This window comes from Lonchura striata, chromosome 20 (assembly GCF_050655825.1).
Source record: "Lonchura striata isolate lonStrDom1 chromosome 20, ASM5065582v1, whole genome shotgun sequence".
Lineage (NCBI taxonomy): Eukaryota > Metazoa > Chordata > Aves > Passeriformes > Estrildidae > Lonchura > Lonchura striata.
The window spans coordinates 15,677,430-15,700,447 of NC_140722.1; the positions used below are offsets into that span (position 1 = coordinate 15,677,430).

The window sequence follows — 23,018 nt, forward strand, 5'->3', positions numbered from 1 at the left end:
GGAATGTTCCTTAAGTTCCTTCCAACCCAAACAATTCTATTATTTGAGACATCACTGGGTCAATGGCCATTGATGGAATAGTATTGTAGTTATGATCTAGGCTTTTTCATATACAGGAATCTTGCCACTACCTTATGGAAGAGTGTAAACTCTAAAGGTAGGGGACTGATACTAAAGCTCATATGTAGGTTCAACTTTATTTTTGACATTTTAGAAATGAAAATAAAGCATTCTTTAGCCAGGGGCAGCACATGTTTCTGCTTCAGTGTCTTTTTTGTTTTGAGCAAAGTAGAAAGAATTTGGATGGCTCTAGTGTGCCTCAGGCATTATATAAATAATATCTACCCTTGATACCTGGTAGAAAAAAATGAAACTGATTTCTCATTAAAAATCAACTTTTTTCAAAATTATAGCAGTTTATTATTTAAGAATGCACAAGATATATCTTTCAAAAGACTGCATGTTACCAATAATGAAGCTACCATAACACTATCAAAACTCCATATGTACTTGCTGATACATCTCTGTGATCTCTAGAGAAAGTAATCTGCATACCCAAATGCACCGAATGATCTTACACGAAGGGAATCAAGAAATGCTCAAGGTCCTTGCAGATGATCAATAAGAGAGGTGCCAATGACTGGTAAATGAATATTTCTCATAAAGTAACTACTCTATCGCTGATGAATTGATCCTGACCCTCAAGGGAAATCCACAAAATACCTTCACAAGATAAGCCTTGATATTAAAATTCATGACTCTGATAAAAGGTAAAATTATAGACTTATTAGACATAAGTTTTAAAGGTGCACTGTAACTTTATTTCTCTCACCTCAGTAACAAGTCTGTGTTTTTCAGCAGATGAATTACTACCTTATTTTAACAATCTGTCTCTTTTTTCTTTGTTAGCAAGCTTTCCTATAGCCAAGATTTTAACTACTTTTCTTTCACAGGGCTTGATTAACACATTAGTTAAATTTAGAGCAGCTTAACTTTGAAGATAGCTACTTCTGTTTCAGATCTGAAGAAGTGCTTGATATGCCTGAGGCTGTGTATGTTCATTCCCATCTGTAGCAGTTGATCTAATAACAGGTATCACATCCCACCATAAGCTTTGCCTCACTTGTGCTATTGAGGCAAGAGAATAAGAACGTTACCTTCTGTGTGTGAAATCCATGCAGTTGTGTAATTTTCTCTCTTAATATTTCTTGCTATTGTCTATTTGAAGCCCAGCTTAGAATAAATAACTATTCAGTCAGATCCAGATACATTATATATTACTATGGAAGTAATACTATGAGGTAGAGGGGGAGAACTGCTGAACAGTGATAATTAGAAGATAATGAAAAGCAGAGTAAGTAAACTTAGCTTTCCTAATAGAGGTAAAGTCTGGGTGCATCCCATTGGACTTTGTGCCTACGGGATAGGTCTTTGTAAGTGAAAGTACTTCTGCCATAAGTGCATCAAGTTCACTTGAACCTAAAGCCTGCAAACAAAACCTTTCTATGGCAAAAAGTGCATAACATAGATTGTATACCTGTGCCAGTGCGTGAAATGTGCAGGGGCGGGACATGGAGGTGACCATTCAGAGGGGCAGGACTGGGCTGCTGGAGATAAATGGAGCTGGTGCGGTCACGCGAGGAGACCCTTGGCTGATGGTGAATGCCCAGGGGACCACAGGAAACACTGAAGGTTATCTTGCTGAGGCCTGCTGTTCTAGCCAGCCTCTTTATCAGTTGATTTTACACTTTTCTGCTTTAATATTTACAAATCAGAGCATAGTTGTTTTTAGATAGACATGGAGTATTTTATCATTACATACTTTACTATTTTCTTAAGAAATATTATTTAGATAAGGGAGTGGCTGTTGTCTTCCCTAGGAGAATTTTTAGTAAAAAATAATAGTAGTCTTTCACATTTCGCATCACATACCAAATTGTGCTGAGAGTGCAGCTAATCACCAATTAAACAATGTGTGCAGTTGATGATTGGCCTGTTGCTCCATATCTATAAAACATCCAGGTTTTGGAACAGGACGCAGCCTGAACACTGTAGTGCCACCTGTTGAAAGCCAACAAGGAAAAATAAAACCAGGATGCACAAAATAAAAATATGAATTATTTATAAAAAGGAAAATTCTTTATTAAAATAAGTTACTAAATTATTACTGACTTGCAAGCAGCTATTTTAAGAGTCACTTATAAATGGGGTAAAAGGAAGCTGCTGTTCTTCTTTTCATGGGCTATGTGACCAACAATAGTTCATTGAGTTAACATTCTTCATCCTTCAGATGCATCCTTGAGCATTATTAATAGTATTAATACCCGGGACATGCATAGTAATTTTATATGTAAGCTTCAGGATTCTGCTATTGTTTTCTTACTAATTTCTCTTTGGCATTGCAGGAAGGATTTGGTTTGGGTTTGTAGTTGAGATAGACGAACTATGACTTGTTGGTGTACTAGGGTGTTCTTTTTATTGCTGATACAACTTCCTCATCATCTTTGTTGCTTCAATATTTTCCTGAATAGCTTGCATTCACTGTTACAAATTATGATCAAAATTAATGTTATTAATATTAAACTAGAATTATATTAAGTGTTGCAAACTCATAGTTGTAACCAAATTCATACAGTGTACTATACTTAATCTTTATTTTCACGCAGAATAGTATAATGCTTAGCATTTGGATCAGGCAAACTAGGTGATTTTTTTTTTTTTCCCCCTTCTCCTTTGCTTTTCCTGGCAGGGTTCCCCTTTTTCACTTTTTGTAGTACCTCAAAATGTATAAACCATTTTCCCCCCATAATGTGACTGAACATTTATTGAAAGTGCAACTTGACTTTAAAAGGCAAGTGTCAAACAACTACCCATAAAATCATATTGAGCTGAAGTCTGTCATATAAAGCACATGTCATGTGAGGGATCAAGGAGTAGAGCATGTTGTGCTGTTTATGCCTTCCTAATGGCATTTTGATTAGTTGTTAAAGTTGTATTTACACATTTTATACAAGTGAAATGTAGTTGTCTAAAGTAGTAAGAAATAAAATTATATAAACTCTGCCATAAGAGCTCCGACTGGTGTAATTACTATAGCTGTGGACTTATTACTGTAATAATTTATACTGAGGAAAAGCAAGGGAGATCACGCTCATGTTCTGTTGTTGGCTTTATATTTAGGTCTTTAAAGATGGCTCAAAGTGTGTGTGTGTGCATTAAGAAACATAAAAGCAGAGAGGAGAAATCTAAATGACTAATGGTGTGAGAGGTTTATGTATGATGAGTTACTATAAAGCTAAAGATTAGCAAGTCTGAAGAAGAGTTAGAAGGTGTTGACTAAGTATGTAGAAGTGTGAAAGCCAACCCTATTTTACTGTTTCATGTGACATGAGGACGTTATTCAAGCTCTGAAAGCACAATACATTTGGCAACAATGAAAGACATGCTTTACACATGCATGTTGCTTAACTTCTGTTTTTGAGGATTTTTAAATGACTTTTGGACTCCTGTCTTCTTGTTTCCCGGAAGTTTCTTCTCTGTATCATTGGCATGCTGCCCTTTCCTCATGACATTTCCTGAGTGCTTCTTACACCCTGAAGTTTTAGCTGTTGTCTCAGGACTGATTAAAAGATAATGCTGTGGACCCCCACTGTCTGCCAGGTAGATCAAAGTGGTTCCCCTTTACATGCAGCTCCATAGTTTGCTTAGTAGTCCAGCATGCGTGTTCCATACATATGTCTGTGTTACCCTACTTGAGAGGAAGGTGGACAGAGAACCTGCAGATTAAATTTTTGAAGGAATTTTTGTGGCTAACAATGTAGATGACTGCATGTCTGTTTTCTCCTAGCTTTAATAGGTAAATCCTAGGATAATTTTAGAAAAAAATTATTTAGATAGTAGGCAACACTTGTTATTTGAGGTACAGGACAATACATTCAAGCTGTTCAGTGGTATGCTGCAAGAGATATCTGAAGTTTATTTGTTGTAAAAGCTCTGGTGTGGCAGTGAAAAGGAATAATCTTGCTTTTTAATTTTATCTTTTGAGCTCTGATCAGCTATGATGATCCATATATACCAATGGAATCCTTTTTCAGATAGTGAATAAAATTACTTCCTTTATTTAAAAAGGAGATACTTGAAAGGTTTCTTCATCATTGCATGAGTCAGTTTTCAGACCTTCTTGTTTTACCAGTAATTTCACATGATATTTTTGCCTTAGACTTCAAATGAACCACAGTATTTTAAATACATCTGTATCCTGTGTGTTTCTGGCAATGGGAAAACTAGCTGAAGTCACTAAACCACTTTAAGTTTGGATTCATAACAGTTGTTACCCATCCTGTTCTGTAACCATGCCAGAACAAGTTCTTTTGAAATGCATGAGATGAAAATGCCATTCTCTTGAAGAGGAAGCACCTTTCACTTTGTAGGGTTGTCTCAGACCAGGGGTTGCATTATCCTCTTAATGCACTTGCATAACTCCCATTAACATTAATAGAAATTACATGCACTCCCTGTGAGGTGAATGTACGCTTTTGTTGAAATGAGTGATCTATTGTGACAGATTTTCTAGTGACATTAAATCAAATTTAGTTTCCTATACTTATGTCACTAACACTAGTCTTAGTATCTTTTGATGCTTGTAGTTTATATTAATGAAATTGTAGCTTTGTATTAGGTCATGTGTTTCTTAAAATGGAAAATCCCATTTTCAGTCCTCTAGAAATACAGGGAGATAGTAAATTTTCTTCTTCAATGTGAACCACTGGTATAGCAAATGTAGGATTTTCTTTGGCTTTGTAGCTATTGCTTGTAGTCCCTTTAGAGGTAGTTTATAGAGGTTGCAGGTAGCAAACTCTTGGCCTGTGGTTAGGGCAGAGGGATGCTGGCTTCCACGTTCTGTTTGTGGCCTGAAAGGCTGTTTGACTCTGGGTGACTCAACTGCCTTTAGACATTAATTCATGTCTAAAATGTGCAGAATCAGAACATCCTGGCTCACAGGTGTTTTGTGAAATTATCTGTGAATTGTTTCATTGTGAGTTGACAGTTGCTAGCAAAATGTCAAATGTTATCTCGGAAAGCAGTGAAATAATTTTATCACAATGTTAGTGAGATGTAGGTCCTGTTTTATGCACATCATGTGGTTCTATGATTAGCGTAACTCCCTGTTAGGCAGTGGTTTATTTATTCCAATACAGTTGTGCTGTTGCAGCCCCTAGTGTGAACACTGTAGTAGTGAAATACAGTGTTTCTCTATTGCTCATTCCTGTCCATACAGGAGCACACTTGGTACCTTAGCAGCGACATCCTTGTGTTTGGAGGAAGTGTGTGCCATTTCACAGTACAGTATCATATAGCAGGTTGTTTAATACCCCAAGATGTTTATTTAGGATCTGTCTATGCACGGCCAAGAACAGAGCCAGCAGTGAAAAATTGCTCAAGAGTGTTAGCCTTCTCCAGCAAAGTCCAGATGAGGTCACTGGGGACAATACTTGTTTTAAAGCAAAAGTCCTAATAAATCATAGATTGAACAGAATATTAGATGTAATAAGAAGTGTCAGGAAATTCTGGGCTGCATGTCTTGACACTATCAGCATGGGAATGCCAGAAGAAAATGTTTCATTCTTATGTTGTTGTTTTTTTGTTTTTTTTTTAACATGTTAATCTGCTAGTATCTTTGAAAGATACTTTTAAAATACTTTTTGAAAATACTTTTTTTAAGATACTTTTTAAAAGAGGTCTTTAAAGTGTCCAGTGATTAACTTACCGATTTAGATAGTTGGCCAGACAAGATCCAGGAGTAAAATGTAACTGGTTGCAAGAGTGTAGACAGCACCTTTTGTGAACGGTCCTTACCTTTGTTAAGCTTTTCTAAATTACTAATGAATTTCAACTGCACCAGTGGAACGGCGTCTGTGGTAGCATGTCCTTTTAGAAGTCTTTAGGCTCACCCTCACAGGTGTGTCGGGCAGGGTCCAGGGCAGACGCAGGCCTTCAGCCCCTTTGGAGTCTGCCACTTCTGTCCTCCGCCGCACAGCGCTGGGGGTGAGGGGGTAGCTGCTGCGTGGGGCTGGCAGCGCTGGCGATAGGGGTCAAGAAGAGCACAGACTACGAGGGGCAATTAAATTGCCCTTCTTCCGCCTGCCATGGACTACCCCCATTGCTTATAAAGGCCCCGTGCACCAGCCGGGAACTCGGCATCGGACCTTCTTTGGAGCGGGGCTGGCTCTGGGACCTTCCCGGTCTCGTCGTGCGCGCCGGAGTGCGGGGCTACGCCATCGTCTTCACTGCGGTGCTGCCGCTGGACTTTGAACAAGCCCGGGGCTGGTGGGACAAGTTTCCTCCCTGCGCGCTGCTGGGCATTGCGCAAACTCGGGAGGAGGATCCTCGAGGTAAATGAACATTTTAAACGGGAAGAGGAGAAGAAGGGAGAGGAGGAAGAAGAGGCGGGGGCAGCACCCGCCCGAGCGCTTCCTCTAAACGCTTCTTCTGGAAACGGGATTCGGCTGCTGCCCGGCACCGCGGCCGGAGGATGCGCTTCCCCGCGCCGCCGGGCCCCGGGCTCCGCGGGCGGGCGGCACCCGTCCTGGCCTGGCACGGCTGAACACCGGCTCCGCGGGTAAGTGGGAACTGCTAGACGGAAGGTCCGGAGTCGCCGCCCCGCCTCGCGAGCTAGGCACGGCGGGGCGGCCGTGCCGCTTGTGCGGCTGCTGGCCACAGAGCAGGCTGCCATGGCGGGGAAGCTGGGCGGCGCGTCTGAGGTAACTGTACAGGGACCGGCTGGGGCTGGAAGTTGAGCGAGGGGGCCCAGGGCGCGGGCGGGGACTGGAGGCGGTGTGGTCCCAGCGGCCTCGGCCGGCCGTGCTGGAAGCTGCAACGGAGCTCCCCGCCCTGCTGCGGCCCTGCCGGCCCGGCCCGGCGAGTCGGCGCTCGCCGGCTGCCGCCGGGGGCTGCGGAGCGGCCGGGGCCGTCGTGCCGCCCCTTCGGAAGGGGAGAGCGCCCGGGCGGCCGCAGGGGGGTTCCGAGGGTGCGGGCTGAGGGAGCCGCGCCGCGCCGGGGCTGTGCGGAAAACAGCTCCCAAAAGACAATTGATACCGTAGTGCTCAGCTTCACGTTTGGCACATCACTGGACCGATCCGGGCAGTGTGTATATCTGAACGCCTCTGTGTGTTTGCAGCTGCGTAAACACAGGGAGATTTCCTCCTCCCTCCCCCCGATATAGCTACAAGAAATGTGTTTATTTGGTAGGACGTGTCTGTGTAATGATACCTCGTTTTGCTTGCTTTTTCTATCTTGAAGAACTTGCACTCATTCCCTTATAGTATTTTCAAAACTGTAAGTCTGTGGTTTTTACTGTACTTAATACAAGTTAATATAATTATCATTAAAGTCAAAGACTGCATCTATTATGTATAAATATGTGATGATAATAGGTAAAATATCAAAATAATTCTTCATTTCTTTCAAGTTGTTGTTGGATGTTGCATATGGTGCAGAAAAATGTGTTTATTATTCTGTATTTGGGAGATCCAAATAGCATTTTAATCTATCAGAGGACTGATTAATTCTCTGTGTGTCACTGGGAAACTCAAGCAGCGGGTGGAAAGAAAGTAGATTGAGGTGCTTAGAGCATTTCTTAAAATATCAAGTCCTAGGGAAATTTATAGCTTGTTTACAATTCTGTTTTATTTAAAATAAAGTTACAAAATATGAATGAGATTTTGTAATGTGACCAAGCTTCTCTGTGATAAGTTATTTGTTTTTGTCTAGTGTTCACCAGCATAAGGCAAGAAAGTCAGAAGAATCTATCTGAATAGTACTTCAGTGACTGTAAATCAGCACAACTGTAATCTTCAGGAGTCACATTTAGCACTGGGGATTTGATTTTTGTACTTTCTCATAAATTTTGACCACCTGGGGGGAAAAAAATCAGAAATTAGAAAACTATAAGCAAATGCAGCATGTTGTTAGATTACAGCAGTAATGTTGATACTAGTATTCCCCTGGGAACCTTGTTAGATTGCAAACAAGATTCTTCCCAATCCACATAGGAAAATGCATTATCTCTTGCAAACACAATATAATGGTTTGAAGTAATAGGTGACAGCTTTATTGAGAGAAGACCTAGCATAACCAAAGCTCAATGGAAAAGAGTGACTCCAGTTAAAAGAACAGCAGCACAGCTGAATCCATTTAACTGGCGGAGTGGATTTGATGGGGTTGGTTGCTAGGGAATGTCTCCAGCACCATGTATTTCAAGGAATTTAAATGCTGGACGAATGACACAGCTAGGCCTGCTTAAATTATCTTCCTGGTATTGGCTCCAGCCATTGGGAGCAGGTGTGTGTTGCTTCTTTCTAGCCAGTTTTCCCTTAATGTGCAGTTCCACTATGTGGCTCACATGCAGTTACCCTGTTCTGTGGTGGCTGCTGAGCAAGTTGAACTTGTCATACCAATTCTGTATTTAGTGTTTCATAGTATACTTTTTTGTGGATAAAAGGAAAACAAGCTAAAACAAATAAAACCCCAAACCATTTAACGCAAACATTACTAGAAGCAGTAATTTATAGAAGTAGACTTGAAGGAGACATATATTTGTTATAGAGTTACAGGAAGAGTCAGATGTTATTCTTGGTTATGTTGTAATAACTGAATTACCTGACATCGGTGAAGTTGCACAGAGCTTATGTGGGGGACAGTTGCACTGGGACTTGCATTAGTGAGTTTGGGAGCACCAGTCTATGCAAGCTACTGTCAGTTACTAATTTTGCACACATGGGGCCTCTTACATCTGTGCCAAGCAATAATAATCAATAGCATGTTAAAAATACCATCTGGGATAGAACTGATGTCAGTTATCTCTGTGCATTCTGCTGCTGTAGAACTGACATTAATTACTGAGGGCAGTGTTATAAAGAAGTCTTTCCTTGCTACTGGAAACAGCCCTTTGCTGACTTCTTTTACAATTGGAGTGTGGATGTCTGGCTTTATCTCTTCAACATATATAATGCGAGTTAGTGTAACATTTTGTGTTGCCACAAAGGAGAAAGTAAGAGGATCAGATTTCCTCAAAAGCAACCTTCTAAGAAGTTTTATAGCCTTAAGAAAGCTCAGCTAGATGCCCCGTCTGAAGAAGATTTCATAAGTTTCTGATTGCACTTTCCTAAATATAAAAGATGAGTGACTAGATTTTTCAAGTTTGTATGTGTAAGGTGGAAGAAAATAAGACGCATACCTAATTCTCATGAGAGCCACTACAGATTAAGCATCTTTAATACTGGAGGATGGCCTTCAGAGGCACAGACAGCAGTGGACTATCTGTACCACTCAGAGCAAAATTACATTTTGGAGAGGGGGCTATATTAAAAGTGCTGTATTAAAAGATTGGGGCACTGCTGTGGAACTGTTCTGGCTTTATCTGTAAATTGCAGATTAACCTTGTTGACAGAAATGGGAAAAGAACTGTTAATAGAAGCTTTGTCATGTTTCTTCCTGGAAGCTCGCTGAAGACTAGGGGTTAAAAAAACCAATCTGTATTTGGCCACAGGCAATCCTTGTGGGACACTCTTGCTATTCTGTTGCTAATGTGTTGCTATTCTGATAACTACTTAAAGCTAGCTTTTGGATTGTAGTGCATATATCCTGTTAATTATGGCATGTATATCTTGTGAAAATATACTTTTAAGAAATAGGTTATTTTCTAAAATTGCCTTGATTTTCTTACCTACTTATTTGTATGACTTTTGCACATAATTACGTACTTTGAGTTGATTCCCGGAACTACTTACCCGGATAACAATGGGAACATAACACATCACAATGGTGAAAAATATTCATTGTGTGGAAGTGAGATAACAGGTTTGGTGGAAGATGCCTGTTGTACCTGACATGAAATTCTCCCTTTCACTTGCAGTATCTTTTCAGAGATTGCTAATTCTTTTAACCACAAATATACAAGTGTGGATAAAATAGCTATGGGAGAACAGTTTATGAGCATCCCCAAATGTCTTAAGTATTTCACAGAGAGCTAAGCAGATTTCTGAGCTGGGAACAAAGTGTGAGGAAATGACTGGCTAAGGGGAGAGAGGCAATGAGGTTGTGAGGTTACGTCCATGTATTTGTTTTAAAGATGAGAAAAATGTAAATGCACTGACTGTTAAATACACAACACTGTAGTGAAGGTAATTCTGACCAGATATAGCAAGAATGGACAGCCTTCCAAATACCGCAACAAAATTAGTAAATGCTTTTATTTTGAGAAGCTGTTGGCTAGTATAGAGTGAAGAAAACCCACATGAACTTCCAGACCTTCAGAAACATAATGAAAACATCTATAGTGTCAGTTTATTTTGTTTTAACAAAAGTACATCTGTAGTACTTTCTGAAGAGCAGAAGGCATTTCTCTACCTCCTCCCTCAAAAAGTTTGTTTCTGAGAATATGTGCCTGCTAAGCAAACGTTCTTTCTACCCTCCTCTGTTGAAACAGACACAGGTTTCTTCACAAGCTGCTTTGTCTATTCTAGACAGTAGCAACATATTGACTCTGATGTTATTCTTCCCAGTTATACTGCTGTAGATGGAATTCTTAGTACAAGGAATGAAAATTGATTGGACAGTGGTTTTTTTGCTATAGCCTGGCATATTTCTTAGCAGCAGCAGATACTGAAGCTGCATCTGTAAAATTTAAAAGCTCTTGCCCTGCCCATTGGAACAAGTGCTGGGATACCTAAATAAATTTTTAGTTTCTAGGAAAAAAACTTAACCTACCTGTGAAAGCCACTGGACAGGCTAGTAAGAAAGGAGGATTTTTCATTTCCTCAAAACCCTGTCAGTGTGCAAATTTGAAAAGTACCCTTAATAAATATTCTATGTTAGTATAGCAATGTATCTGTTGCCTTATGTGAAAATTCAATATACATTTCTTATGTGAGCATAGAAACTGATTATAATTTTTCAGACCAGTGGTTTTGTTATTGTGTTAAAACTTTGATTAAGGAAGTTTATCTCAAAGAGCAATTGCTGACAGATATGAAGTAATAATGTGGATATGAAATAATCTGTTGGAGTAAAAATTGTTTTTGGTAGGGAAATAGCCAACATATTTCTTAGGGTAAAACATATTGTGCTGTGCTCTTTCTATTCTGACAATTCTGGGCTTTAGAAAAATCAGAGAATCTCTTGCATAATTTTTAATTGATTTTTCTTCTTGTACAAAAGGTCATTGGCACCAGTCCAGAAATAGGCAGGGAGCAAGTAGGAAATTCATAATAAACTGACTCATTGGTTGCTAAATTTGACAAAATAATTAGTACTTGATATTTTCAGTGCATTTTCATGTTGTTATTTTGACTTCTGAAAGCAAGAGAAGATCCCTTTATTTCAGAAGATGACTGAGCAAAGCTGTGATTTCAAAGATTTTTTAGCATGCTAATTCATTTCCTGTAATTTCCTTGTAGGAATTGCTAAGAATTTTTCATTGCCTCATTAATAGGAATAGTACAAGTTAGATGTGCTCTGTTTTGCAATCAGGTCAATTTTGGGGCATATGCTCTGTTTTGCAATCCAGTCATAGGCAGTGCAAGTCACTTTGGTGTATCCATTCCCAAACATTAGCAGTAATGGGTTTTCAAATGTGTTCATTATTAATAAGGGTATTTTTAAAAAGTGTATAATCTTGGAAGCCAACAGAAATGCTAAAGGGATCTTGCGCTAACATCAAAGCTGTAGTAGACTTCAAACAATATCATAACATAGTTCCAAGATCAGGGCAGCTTTGCTCTTTAATGGAATTTGTAAGATAAATCAGTATATAATAAATCTTCTGCCTGAGTGTTCTCTGACTTTGCAAATATGTTGTTAGCTCAGTAAATTTTACTACAGTCTTGTTTAAAAATTATGATAGGTAAGGGATTTTTTCTCTTCAACAAATGTATTTTTGATGTAAACAAAAATGTCATCTGTAAACAGATCACTAAGGAAGAAGAAAGAAGATGATTGCTATTTATATGTATGAAAGCAAAAGAATTTGAAATCCTGCTAAATCCTTGAGCTTGCTGCCAGATCTGAGCTTTGAGTGAAATTTTGTTGCCTACATCGGTAACACCTTATGAATTTAATTTTTTCAAGTCTCTGCTTCTAGCTGGCGCTAGAAAAATAAGTGTTTGCTTTGGGAGTTTGGTTAGTTTTTTTCTTAGGAGTTAAGATTATTTCAAGTACATTGCTTTTTACTTCTTTGGAGGGAACCTGGCTGTTCCTTGATGGGTACAGAGGGGTGAAAATATAGATAAATACTTGTTTCCCTCTCCCTTATAGGAGACCTGCAAAGAAAAAGAAATAGAAGTCGTTAATCTACCTTGTTCAGAGAGAACGTTAAATCCACACAACATGGCACAGCATAGTATTATCCTTGGATTATTCATGATGACTGTTTTATCACTGTTGGATGGAAGTTCAACTTTCCTGTTAAATCAACGTCTGAAGGGAAGATTTCAAAGAGACCGTAGAAACATCCGCCCAAACATCATCCTTGTTCTTACTGATGATCAGGATGTAGAACTTGGTAAGAGCTCAGTATAAAGAGAATTTTGGCCAATGTGTATGACATTGCTCTTTCTTGAAGCTGGATTCTTACATTCAAAATACAAATTTTTTTTCAGTGTGAAAAATGATAAGAACAAGTGTATACCTGCCTTTATATAGAACATCCTTTCCATCTGCCTGCAATTCAGGGACAGCAAAAATTAGTCCCAAAATGTTAAAGTTCCTGTTCCTGTGGAAATACACAGTTCATGCCTGTCTTCATCTAAACACCTAAACTTTGCTTCTGGCAATTACAGGCATAACTTGGGAAGCTGCATGCCAAAACAGTAGGTTTAAATTCATAACTGATAATTGCACCATGTAATTATCCAGATTCTTTTGTGTAATTGCAGGCATTCATTACATATACAATTTTCATGTTATTTAATTTAATGTTACCTAACACAGTCATACTATTCTTGTAATTGTCCATTAAGATGTGTAGTTGATTACTGACCAAAATGACACAGAATGAAAATATCTACTCTGTTATCAATGCTATGTTAATTGTTGAAGAAAGGAGATGAAGATTAAACACATGCTTTGCCTAATGATTTGGAACAATGAATTAGCCTACAGTTTGGCTTTTGTTGTGCTACCTGAACAAGCTTATATTTACCAACTGCTGTCTTTAGTTTTGAGAAGTGTTTAACGCAAACAAGTTAACATTAATAATTTTGCATTAGAATTATGCTCTCATATGTATATGAAGCCTCAGTCATCTGAAAAGTGAGAACTCTTGTATGTGTCATCTGGTGTGGGAGTTTTGCCCCCAAATTTTTCTACATCTGATTTCTAGTATTGGTAGGAAAATTTGGAAGACAGACCTCACAAAAGAAATAGAACATAAAATTAATCAACTTGTACCTCTTGTGCACTTACTCATCTTGTTGAGAAGTTAATCACAGCAATGTTGCGGTCTTTGTACAGATGCTTCCTTTGTATCAATTTTACTGTATGTCTGCAGTATCATAGATGTCTCATTCTTCTTCAAAGTGGTAAGAAGTAATGGAAGTCATCTCATCAAATTAAATGATATTCAAATTATCAGGATCAGATGATGTTGTTGTCACCTTTTTTAAATGATTATTTGGATCAGAAATGAAGCAATTTCAAGAATCTATATCCCAAAGAACCTAAGTACATTTTCTTGCAGGCTTGGATTGTGGTCCTAAAAAATGTATCATCTTCTATTTTATGCTAGCCTTTGTGTTTCATTCCTCTGCTAACTTGATGCTTTCCAATTTCAAGGGTAATGGGCATGTGTCCACACAAATTAGAATCTAACTAAGGAAAATCCATTTGATGAAGCTGAGATTAGGTATTCGTCTTTTGCCATTAATGGCTTTGGGAGATGCAGTATTTGTTTGAATTAATTTTTATTCTTGTCTGTTCAGCTGTCCAAGTTCAGCAAAATTTCCAATTGGGGTGATTGTAGTTAGTGCATTTAAGACAGATTAAAACAAGATGTGAATTACAAATAAAAGCTAAGGAAAAGTTGGAAGCTGTGAAAGCATAGCAGGGAAAGCTGTGGGTAAGATTTCATCTGTTTCTAAGAATATTCTGTAACTGATGGGTGTTTTAGCTTTCATTGTTCTCTTGTAGCTACTTTGGAGGTGAAAGGGAATAGAATGCAATCTCAAGTGCCTTTAACAGCCTTTCCTTTATTTATTTAAAGATAGATTTAGCGATGTGCCGGTAGCAGGTGGAGCTTACCAGAAAGACAACGTTGTCCTTTCCTGAAAGGAGATTGTGGTGGTTTTTTTTGTTTTGATTTTTTGTGGGTTTTTTTTTTTTTTTTGGTTTTGGTTTGGTTTTTTAATTTGCAGTACTGTTAATCATGAGTTTTACTGGAAACCAAACCTCAGCCTTATATTGAAAGAAGGAGAATACTGATGAAGGGCTGGTAGATCAAATACAGAATCTCTGAAGGACATCAAAGGAGAATGAGTGTAGATTGTAATGGATACAAATGGGAGAAGACAAATGAAAATGCCAGGAACTGTGAACATAGACATATTTGATAGACTGTCTAATCAAAATACTTGTATTGACAAGCATAGTATAAAGAAGAATATAGTGACAAGGAGTAATTAATTAGAAACAAAGACTTTTTTTCCCTACTAGAGCCATGTACATCCGAGGTAGTATAACACTGATGTCCCCTTTGTGGTGGACTCAGTATCTCCAGTTGAGTTAGATTTGCCTACCATACTGCTATGGCTTTAACAAACCAGCTCATTTCATAGTCTAGCTGGAGAAAGATCTGATTATTTAGGATCTATTTCAACCACATTAAAGAAATCTGTGTTAGAGGTGATTTGTATGTTTTGAGACCTTCCTCTGAAAAGCTACAAAAGTAGCACGGAAGATAATTTTTTCTTAGTTATCGTATGTGGAGATGGGGTTTTAGAGCTTTGTTAAATGTAAGGGTGTCTTGGGGAGGGAAATGAAGAAAGGGAAATGAAGATGTGGAAAGGGTGTCTAATGAGTTTTAAATACAATAAAAAGAGAAGTCTTTAGGAGACAGTTAATTAAAATTCTGGGTTTCAGTTTATTGGAAAACACTTCTGAAGTTGTGCTTCAGAATAGACAAATCACTTGATACTTAATACAAGTTCTTCAACAGTTGGAGCTCCATAAAATGTAAATTATTCCCTCCTTCAACAAAACATAACTAATACAAAGTCAGTATTTTTTCTTAAATAATTTGCATATTTTCTCCATAAATATTATAGTAAAAATATCAGCTTTGTCCCTGAGGTGAACTGTGAAGATAAGCTAAACAAAGTTATGGAAAGCACATATTTCAAGTGACATTTTAACATCAAGTTCGCTTAGCTTTGTTCACTGAGTAACTTTAACACTTCAAATTGATTGAACATCCATATTTTCATTTCCCATTTTCATAGTAGTCCAATGAAAATTTTCTTAAAATGGCATAGGAATTTCACTTTCAACTGATAGATTTTTGTTTATTATCGGTGGTTTTTAGATGGGTAGCAACATTTTCTGAATTAAATATTGACACTTTGAAATAATGACTTCCTGTCATATATCCACTGGTGAAACCTCAGAAGGTTTTCTAGCTCAGAAGGTGATGTGGTGAAGTCCCAGTTGCTGATTTATACATAAGTTATCTGCCAGAGAATGGATGTCTGTGTATTGGAGGAAAACTGAAGAAAATAAGTTTTAGTTGGCTGGTTTAATGCTGTCTAAAATATTTAGAGCTGGCCTATTTAAGATTATACAGAAGAGTATGCTGGATTTTTACCTTGCACTGCCCTGTCACTCTGTATTAGTTCTCAAACTGGAGAAGCAGATTAGATCATATGTTTTTTGTGTCAAAGACTGTTGATATATAGGGCGTTGTCATTACAGCGATACAGCTTCTTTTATTAAAGAAGCTTACTGTCCCCAAGGGGAGTCTTAACATGTACTGTTATTTATGCATAAATGCCTCTGTCATTTAAAGGGGTTGTTAAATTTTATTTTAATATCGGGATGGCAAAACATTTTTTCAGACTTCCTGTTTATGCTTGGGCTAGCTCATAAGACAACACAGAGGACACATCCACAGTTTTCAAACTCACATATTGTATAATTAGCTGTTATATTTGTTAACTGTAGTCAGTACCTTTAAGCACTAACACTTAACCCACATCTGTTATAGAAACAAAAAAATAAAATCTTGCTTTCTTCAGAAACTTATTTTGGATATGTGAAGTTTAGCAAGTTCTAAGGGGGCAGTGCAACAACCTGCCTTGGTTTTTGTCACAAAGTGATGTGACATATGCTCTGACCTGAGAAATGCACAAAGAGATTTTTTTTTTGTTTGTTTGTTTTTTTTAATACTAATTCAAACAAAATGGTCTCAAACTAATGCAATGGCAGTTCTTAGGTAAAATGACCTACCATAGCAATTAATCTTCCTTTGTGGTGCCAGAGAGTCAGATTTTCTATGTGGCTTAGGACCATTTTCCCCTCTAGGTTTTGACTCCTGGTTATATCAATGTGCTCTGTATCAACCAACTTACTGTTGCAATTTCATGATGAAATCCCTGCATAAAGAGCTTAGAAGAAACCCAAATCCATTATTGACAGAAACAATGTAGTTTGTGCCAGATGGTTGTAGGATGCAACCATCAGCTTTGATTAAAGATGAGCTGTTAATCCAGCTCAGCCTTGGGCAAGTTAACCTCAACCCTATTCTAGCATGAGCCCATACCTTCCTCTCCATGTTGTCAACTGGCTTTCCATGCTCATAACAAAAACCCTCGTTGGTGATGAACGGGTTTTATCTCCTCTGCAAGGTCATGCTGTTGATATGTACCATGAAAAATTCTTTAGAAAATTGAAATTCTTCCTAGATCAAGAAAATTTTCCCTAACTTGCTCAGTTTTAACTACTAGGCACTGATAGAGGAGGGAAACTAAATTTTTTGTTTCTCTGATCCTTGGTGTTTCTGGGTTTAGGAAGAGTGCTGATATGGATCCAGATATAGCTAGGTGGATGTCTATGGTAAAGATCCAGTCTTTGAACAAAACCTTGTCTTAAATAGAAAAAAACATTTGGCAGCACTGTAGCATTCAGTAATTGTGGCCAAAAATACTTTTGTTCATGTAACCCCAATTTATCCAAGTCCCTTGCTTATTTGTTTTGTTATATAAAACATTGTGTTTCCTGCCCCAAGTAGTCATCTAAAAATCTGATTCTGCAGAATCAAGCTTAAGAAAATGTAGATGGTAATATTGTTACCAGAATGGATGAAGCACATAGCTAGAACTCAGTGAACTTGTTATGGAAATTATTATGGGAGCTTTTTGGTGTCTGGTTCAGTGACAATTAGAAAAAGCAATACCTCCTAATACCTCACATTAGGGAATAGAATGATTTAACTACACAACAACTCCAGCAGACCTTTCTTGAGCAGTAGTTTGGACTAAATAGTCTTCCAAATGAAATGATTCCGTGTTTAGAACCCTCAGCCTTTTGCATGAGGCTGGCACAAAAGGTAGCATATCAGGTCTCTTGTGAAACCAAAGATTAAATAACTCTTATGAGTACATATGCTTTAATCAGGGTTGCTGCATAAAGTGCTTTTCATCCTCAGCTACTGGAACAGTACTAGCAGCTCCAGAAAGGATGTAGAGATGCTGCAGATAGTTAACAGTTGCAAATCTCTCTAGCAAGAGAGAAGTGAAAGAAGCATTATGATCTATGTCAACATGCTTGAGTCAAATCTTTACTTAGGACTTCAGTATTTAGTCCTTACTGAAATGATGGGAGAGCTTCACTGAGGCAGGACCAGTAATCTCTCTGGATTTGGGTTCACTCAGAGATAACAGTGCCCTTACTACTTGTGCTTCCTTCTTGTCTCTTAATGTGGCATCTGAACTCTTGTGATTGAAACAAGAAAATATTTCTGAAATGTCTTCCTTCTTTCAGGTTCTATGCAAGTGATGAATAAAACAAGACGTATCATGGAACACGGAGGTGCTCATTTCATCAATGCCTTTGTGACAACACCCATGTGCTGCCCATCTCGCTCCTCTATCCTGACAGGGAAGTACGTCCACAACCACAACACTTACACTAACAATGAGAACTGTTCTTCTCCATCCTGGCAGGCTCAGCATGAAATACGCACCTTTGCAGTGTACCTCAACAATACAGGGTACAGGACAGGTAAGATCCAGGCTGGATCCATCTGAAAGCTTCTTTAGACTTACCTTAGACTTAGTACAAAGGCTAATGTATATATTTTAATTCTATTTTCTTCTTGACTGCAGCAGTGCATAATGCCAGAGCTTAAGTCTTGGTGTTGGTTTAGCTTTCTTGTATTTTTACTTAAGGAATTTTTTGTTTACAAACAACCAATAAAAATACCAAGACTTTGTTTTTCAGAAAGTGGGAATAAAATACTGTGTATGCTTGAGCTGAAGACGTAGCAAACCTAGAATATGGCCTACAGTTACCTGAAGTATGCAGAACAACCAAGAAAGGTGCTATGAAAAGGAATTAGTGTTTTGACTTTTTTCATAAAACTGATATATTAAGCAAATTAAGAATGAGACAGAAGGGACTGCTCCTTTTGTGCTTTGGGGCAGTCAGCTGTTATGATTTCTCTAGACATTCAATTCCCAGAAAGGTGTTTAGGAATAATTGGAAAGATGAAATGTAGTCTTGAGAAGCATGCATGCTTCTTGGGAACAAATATCGTGTAGGAAGGATTTCAGAAAACATGTAGCATATTTCCCTCTTAATTCCATTTTGCTTCCCCCCAGCATCAGATTTAGGTAACCCTATTAAGTTAAATGAACATATTTACAAAGGGAAAAGCTGCTGCTTATATGGTAATGTTTTGGTATCTTTTTGTGCTGCTTGGCCCATACTTGAATTATACAAAGAATTAATAAAATGCGCATTCTCACCAATCGTGTATTTTGAACCTGGAGAAAAGTGGTTGTAGAAGGTCCATCTCTGCCATTATAAAATATTTAATTGGAATAAAGATCTACCCTCCAGTGTCCTAGTCACTCTGCCATATTGCACTTCTCTGTCATGTTATCTACATATAAAGAAAACAGATTATCCAAATCAGAGTAACATCCTGCTTGCAGAACATATAGCTTTTGCAGTTGAAGAAGGACTGCAGGCCATTGTTAAAAATAATAACCAAGTGATGTAGAAGTTAGACTTAATTTTTAGAAGTGATTTGCTCAACTAGGAGCTGAAGTGTTGTGATACCTCCAGATCTCAGAGACTTACAAAACTGGGTATCAGGTTTCTGGATTTTTGTCTAGAAGGTAAGTTAGTTTCCATAGATCCTCTGTTCTCTATATAGAAATACTGTCTTAGCAGGCACTGTCATCCATTAGTTAGTTTGAGAGTATCAGTGTTGTGGTTTGGAATGGGAGAAAAATCTGGGGAAGTGATGCAAAGCTTTTTGTGTAACTGACAGTCGGTTGAACCCCTGCCCAACTGGACGCGCCTCAGTGGAAGACACACATTAAAGACGAAAAAACCCGGGAACTCTCTTTCCTTCCGGTCGGTGAGGAGGTGGCGGGCCCCGGCCCCCCCTCCCCGCCCCGTCTCAGCCAGGCCGGTCCGGGCGGTCCTGCTGCGGGCCGGGCCCCTTCCTCACTCCTCGGGCCGTCCGCCGGCCCCCGTCGGCTCCGGCCGGGCCCCAGCAGCTGCCGGGCGGGAAGGCGGGGCACGCTGCGGAGCCCTGGCCGGAGCAGCGCTGGCCGGAGCAGCGCTGGCCGGAGCAGCGCTGGTCCGAGCAGCGCTGGCCCGAGCAGCGCTGGCCGGAGCAGCGCTGGCCGGAGCAGCGCTGGCCGGAGCAGCGCTGGCCGGAGCAGCCCTGGCCGGAGCAGCGCTGGCCGGAGCAGCGCTGGCCCGAGCAGCGCTGGCCGGAGCAGCGCTGGCCGGAGCAGCGCTGGCCGGAGCAGCCCTGGCCGGAGCAGCGCTGGCCGGAGCAGCGCTGGCCCGAGCAGCGCTGGCCGGAGCAGCGCTGGCCGGAGCAGCGCTGGCCGGAGCAGCGCTGGCCCGAGCAGCGCTGGCCGGAGCAGCGCTGGCCGGAGCAGCGCTGGTCCGAGCAGCGCTGGCCGGAGCAGCGCTGGCCGGAGCAGCGCTGGCCGGAGCAGCGCTGGCCGGAGCAGCGCTGGCCCGAGCAGCGCTGGCCGGAGCAGCGCTGGCCGGAGCAGCGCTGGTCCGAGCAGCGCTGGCCGGAGCAGCGCTGGCCGGAGCAGCCCTGGCCGGAGCAGCGCTGGCCGGAGCAGCGCTGGCCGGAGCAGCGCTGGCCCGAGCAGCGCTGGCCGGAGCAGCGCTGGCCGGAGCAGCCCTGGCCGGAGCAGCGCTGGCCGGAGCAGCGCTGGCCCGAGCAGCGCTGGCCGGAGCAGCGCTGGCCGGAGCAGCGCTGGCCGGAGCAGCGCTGGCCCGAGCAGCGCTGGCCGGAGCAGCGCTGGCCGGAGCAGCGCTGGTCCGAGCAGCGCTGGCCGGAGCAGCGCTGGCCGCTGCTGTTAAGATCTTGCCGCCAGGTCCCCCCAGAGCGGCTGAGACCAGAGACCTCTGCAGCCCGTGTTGAGTGGCCCTCCGCCTGGAATTGAACACAAAGAAAACCAAAAACCAGCCACGAGGCTGATCCTGGCACAGCCCAGCCGAAGCTCCCGGCGGGTCAGGTAGGCCCCAGGTGTGATGTTAACCCTTTCAGTGCTTCAATTCTCCCTCAAGTGAGAGAAAAGAACAAGATGCAAACATGTAAAAGAACAACATGAAGATATCGAGGTCAGTGAGGAAGAAATTAAGTCCCAGATGGGAGGGAATGAGGATTTGCCTAGATCTTGGGGCTGAAATCCTCTTGTAAGCTATGGAGAAAAGACTCTTTTTTCCTATAATGCATGAAACTATGGGGAGATTAAAGTGTTCAAATTGATATCAAGCAAAGGCCCCCATGCTATGATAAGCAGATGTTGAAATAGCTGTGATCCCCTGAGAAGTTTGGACAGAGAAAGAGAGTAGTCCTGTGCTTCCAGGAGAAGATTTCTGTTCCAGGGATGAAGACGATTTTAGAAATAGATGAGAATTTTTGCCTTTGAGCAGCTCATCTTTAAAACAATACCCCGTAAGTCAACACAGCCCATTGACAAGCTGTGGGAAGGCTTGTGGAAATGGGGAAGACTTCACAGTGGTAGGGTTACCTGAGTGACTGCTATTTGTGATGAAATTGAGAGCCATGAGAGAATTGTTTTCTTTCTTCCTGTGGAGAAGTTTCCATAACCTTAACAAGAAGTTCTACAATTTTTTTCCTTTTAACTTTCAAAAGGTGCCTGAGAGGGATAGTCAGAAAGATACTTATGCCCTATAGATCTGTGTTTAAACTTTGGTAAGCTGTCACAGGCATTAGTGAAAGGATACTTTGGTCCCAACTCCATTGGGAACTTGCTTATCTGAGAAGGACAGCAAGACTTGGCTCACCATCAGTATTCTTTGGTCTTGTCTACCATTTCAAGGTATTTGGTTTGGGTATTTCTGTTTCATTTGGCTTCATCTGCTCCCCTCCAGCCAATTCCCCTGATTCTGTAAATAGATCTTGGTGCTGATCCTTGGCCACAACTGGGGAATGTGCAATGCAAATTCAGGAAGAAGAGCAAAGGTGTCACAAAGACTACTGTGCTTTGCCTTTGTCCTGCTGGATATTAGACTAGTTCCCTGGCATAACAATCTATAGATTCTTCTAAGTGCAGTGGTTACAAGTCACTGTACAACGTGGTTTTTACAGCCATTCTGTTTCATTAATTAATTGGTATTTTTTATTCCAGTTACAGAGAAGAGCTGTGCCTGTAAAGGCTCTTGCCTTTAGAACTACTCTATGTATGTCCCTGTGATAATGGGGGATGGAGGATATGATAGCACACTATGCTGTCAGTGTGCCAGCACTGTGTGCCAGGTAGAGAAAAATTTGCCATCAGTTTGCAATAGACTAAAATGGCTGTGTGTATACACACTTGTATTTCTGCCCTTAGTCTACCTGGTGAAGTACCTCAATGAAGGAACTAAAGGGATTGATAACAAAATGTAGTCTTAAGCCCCTCCTTGAAAGTACTCTTAAGAGGTGGAAGACTCACCGTATGTTTTATGCAATCTGTTAGATTTCCTGCAGTTACTAAGGTAATTATACTGATGCCACATCTTCTAATCTTTACAGTAGTATTGTATTTTTGGTTGTCACAAAAGGTGCAGACTTGGGACCATTTTGTTGACCATTTTGAAGATGGCTTCACTACTTCAGTTACTTTGATACCTAAAAAGAACTGATATCTCATTAAAAAAAAATTTACCTATGGAATGAAATTTAACACTTAATGACAGGATTTTTATCTCAGAACCCCCATTACTGCAGTAAATTCATTAATTTTGCTATGTTTATTCCACTGTACATTGTCAGTCTAAAAGTATATTTGGCCATGATGTGAATGCAAAATATAATTGACCTTTGGTCTAACTGGTTGTTCCATGCAATGCACAGAGTACTTTCTCATCTGTTTCCCTCTGATTGTCTCTCAAGGAACAAAAAGTATTAAAAGTAGTTTTTGCTAGTTATACATCTGAAAAAAGGACAGAGGTGTTCTCTCTCTCCCACCACTCTATCACTATACTAATGATTGGGCAAACTTTGGGCTGAGGAAAACTGGTATCAGATGCAGAAGTAAAAGACTTTAGAGAGGTAAACAAGTCTTTATGTGTAATTAAGACTTGCGTTCAGAACCCAAGTTAATATCTGGAAAATTGTCTGTTGAAATAGGTCAGAAGAGCAGTGCTCTAAATACATTTTCAAAATACCTAAAGCACAGCATTCATGATGAAATGAAGCGTGTTAATATCTTAAAACATGAGTTCTAATTTCACACGCTTGGTGGTAAGTGCAGTTTCGTAGG

General features: G+C 40.2%; 1 protein-coding gene across 5 annotated transcripts in view; it reads left to right on the top strand.

The window, feature by feature from the left end:
- SULF2 (sulfatase 2) overlaps positions 1-23,018 on the top strand; it is an 86,769-nt gene that overhangs the window by 23,112 nt on the left and 40,639 nt on the right. The window contains exons 1-3 of one of the 5 annotated variants that reach the window (XM_021539236.4): positions 6,390-6,619; positions 12,313-12,559; positions 18,028-18,267. In XM_021539236.4, the coding sequence (XP_021394911.1) occupies positions 12,385-12,559; positions 18,028-18,267 (415 nt within the window). In that variant the 5' untranslated portion in view covers positions 6,390-6,619; positions 12,313-12,384. Of the gene's footprint in view, positions 1-6,389; positions 6,620-6,654; positions 6,762-7,315; positions 7,336-12,312; positions 12,560-18,027; positions 18,268-23,018 lie in introns of those variants that run through there. The other 4 variants (XM_021539235.3, XM_085558374.1, XM_021539237.3 and 1 more) reach the window with 4 other exon arrangements.